Source organism: Bison bison, unplaced genomic scaffold, assembly GCF_000754665.1.
Source record: "Bison bison bison isolate TAMUID 2011002044 unplaced genomic scaffold, Bison_UMD1.0 scf7180017864033, whole genome shotgun sequence".
Classification (NCBI taxonomy): Eukaryota; Metazoa; Chordata; class Mammalia; order Artiodactyla; family Bovidae; genus Bison; species Bison bison.
The window spans coordinates 1,262,613-1,265,586 of record NW_011494605.1 but is presented as its reverse complement, the minus strand read 5'-3'; the positions used below and the strand labels follow the sequence as shown (position 1 = coordinate 1,265,586).

Here is a 2,974-nt window from a genome sequence, read left to right as displayed (position 1 = left end):
AGTACGAACAAAGCTAGTGGAGGTGATGGAATTCCAGTTGAGCTATTTCAAATTCTAAAAGATGATGCTGTGAAAGTGCTGCACTCAATATGCCAGCAAATTTGGAAAACTCAGCAGTGGCCACAGGACTGGAAAAGGTCAGTTTTCATTCCAATCCCAAAGGAAGGCAATGCCAAAGAATGCTCAAACTACCACACAATTGCACTCATCTCACACGCTAGTAAAGTAATGCTCAAAATCCTCCAAGCCAGGCTTCAGCAATACGTGAACCATGAACTTCCAGATGTTCAAGCTGGTTTTAGAAAAGGCAGAAAAACCAGAGATCAAGTTGCCAATATCTGCTGGATCATCGATCCAAGAGAGTTCAGAAAAGCATCTATTTCTGCTTTATTGACTATGCGAAAGCCTTTGACTGTGTGGGTCAATATAAATTGTGGAAAATTCTGAAAGAGATGGGAATACCAGACCACCTGACCTGCCTCTTGAGAAATCTATATGCAGGTCAGGAAGCAACAGTTAGAACTGGACATGGAACAACAGACTGGTTCCAGATAGGAAAAGGAGTACATCAGGGCTATATATTGTCACCCTGCTTATTTAACTTATGTGCAGAGTACATCATGAGAAACGCTGGGCTGGAAGAAGCACAAGCTGGAATCAAGATTGCCAGGAGAAATATCAGTAACCTGAGATATGCAGATGACACCACCCTTATGGCAGAAAGTGAAGAGGAACTCAAAAGCCTCTTGATGAAAGTGAACGAGGAGAGTGAAAAAGTTGGCTTAAAGCTCAACATTCAGAAAACGAAGATCATGGCATGTGGTCCCATAACTTCATGGCAAACAGATGGGGAAACAGTGGCTGACTTTATTTTGGGGGGCTCCAAAATCACTGCAGATGGTGACTGCAGCCATAAAATTAGAAGACACTTACTCCTTGGAAGGAAAGTTATGCCCAACCAAAAGCAGAGACATTACTTTGCCAACAAAGGTCCGTCTAGTCAAGGCTATGGTTTTTCCAGTGGTCATGTATGGATGTGAGAGTTGGACCATAAAGAAAGCTGATCACAGAAGAATTGATGCTTTTGAACTGTGGTGTTGGAGAAGACTCTTGAGAGTCCCTTGGACTGCAAGGAGATCCAACCAGTCCACCCTAAAGGAAATCAGTCCTGAGTGTTCATTGGAAGGACTAATACTGAAGCTGAAACTCCAACACTTTGGCCACCTGATGTGAAGAACTGACTCATTTGAAAATAAGACCCTAATGCTGGGAAAGATTGAAGGCAGGAGAAGGGGACGACAGAGTATGAGATGGTTGGACGACATCACCAACTCAATGGAGATGAGTTTCAGTAGACTCCGGGAGCTGGTGATGGACAGGGGGGCCTGGTGTACCGTGATCCATGGGGTCACCAAGAGTCAGACACGACTAAGCAACTGAACTGAACTGAACTCGTTCTAAATCTAGTTCAAAAAGCCTTATCCACAATCTTCCATGTCCTCCAAAATTACCTCAGTCTTCAAGTTTTCTGAATAGCACAGAAATGGTGGGGAAATGGAAGACTCAAAGTTAATTGAAGGGGTTCCCAAATGTGAGGGCATAAGGGTAGGGTCCAAGGCCCATTCACACATAACATTTTCATTGGCTATTGTGACACTCATCTGTATTGCCTAGAACTAACCTATCCAATGTGATAGCCACTAGCCACATGTGGCTACTTCAATTTTTATTTAATAAAATTAAAAGTAAAAATTAAAATTGAAAATTTAGTTCTTTAATCTCATTGATTACATTTTAGGTGCTAAAGTCTTATGTAGCAAACACTACAGATTGGACCACAGATATATGGAATATTTCCATCACTGCAGAAATTTTAACAGACATTAATTTAAAGTAACTTTAATGTAAAGTAAAATGGAGTAATTTTTTAAATCTCTGCTCATTCTTTGTTCACAGTTTAGGCAACTCTTACATCCCCAGCAACATACTGAAATTTTTTCAAAAACTTTTTATTTTCTCTAAACAGATACATAAGAATTTGTTTTGATAATATTGGGTTAGCCAAAGAGCACATAAATTAAAGTTTCAATTAAAGCTGCAAACTAGACTTTATACTATTTACTAATTAGTAATAAATTATAGTAACCTCATGGGAAGAGTTGACTCACTGGAAAAGACCCTAATGCTGGGAAGGATCGGGGGCAGGAGGAGAAGGGGACGACATAGGATGAGATGGCTGGATGGCATCACCGACTTGATGGACATGGGTTTGGGTAGACTCCGGGAGTTGATGATGGACAGGGAGGCCTGGCGTGCTGTGATTCATGGGGTTGCAAAGAGTCGGACGTGACTGAGTGGCTGAACTGAACTGATGAGATTAATGATGAAAATATAAGAAAAATGTTACACTATAAATTCTATGAGGACTGAGATCTTGATTGTTTTTGTTCATCCATGACCTAACTCAGTCTCCTAGGTTTAGAAAATAATCAATAAATATTTTTGACTGTCTAAATGAATAGACCAAACAAATGCACTGTCCTGATTTTTTAGGACTGGGGTGTTAAGTTTGTATACCACAACACTTCAGTCTGGCTTAGCCTGTTTCCCTTTTGATTAGCTCTTAGGAACAATCAGAACCTTACAGTGCTTAGCTGTCAGTATACCTACAGGCATAAGATTTACAGTGGAAAGGGGCTTTTCCTACTCTCATATTTCCCCAACCCATCACCTGAATCTTGTTTTCCCTTTTCTTTCCAACAGCTACAAGCCTAGAAACACAGATTCTGGTGCATCCTCCTAATACCAAAGGTCTTTTAGTGGAGTGTAATTCAGGAGGTTGGTTTCCACAGCCTCAAATGGAATGGAGAGACAGCAGAGAAGAGATCATCCCACCTTCCTCAAAATCCCATTCACAAGATACAGACAAATTGTTCAACATGAAGATGACCCTTCTAATACAGAGCACCCATGG

At 40.8% G+C, this 2,974-nt stretch overlaps 1 protein-coding gene across 1 annotated transcript in view; it reads left to right on the top strand.

Moving 5' to 3' along the window:
• The window catches only part of LOC104984613 (putative selection and upkeep of intraepithelial T-cells protein 1 homolog), a 26,563-nt gene that overhangs the window by 14,069 nt on the left and 9,520 nt on the right, over positions 1 to 2,974 (top strand). The window contains exon 4 of the mRNA XM_010834432.1: positions 2,764 to 2,968. Within this exon, the coding sequence (XP_010832734.1) occupies positions 2,764 to 2,968 (205 nt within the window). The remainder of the gene's footprint in view (positions 1 to 2,763; positions 2,969 to 2,974) is intronic.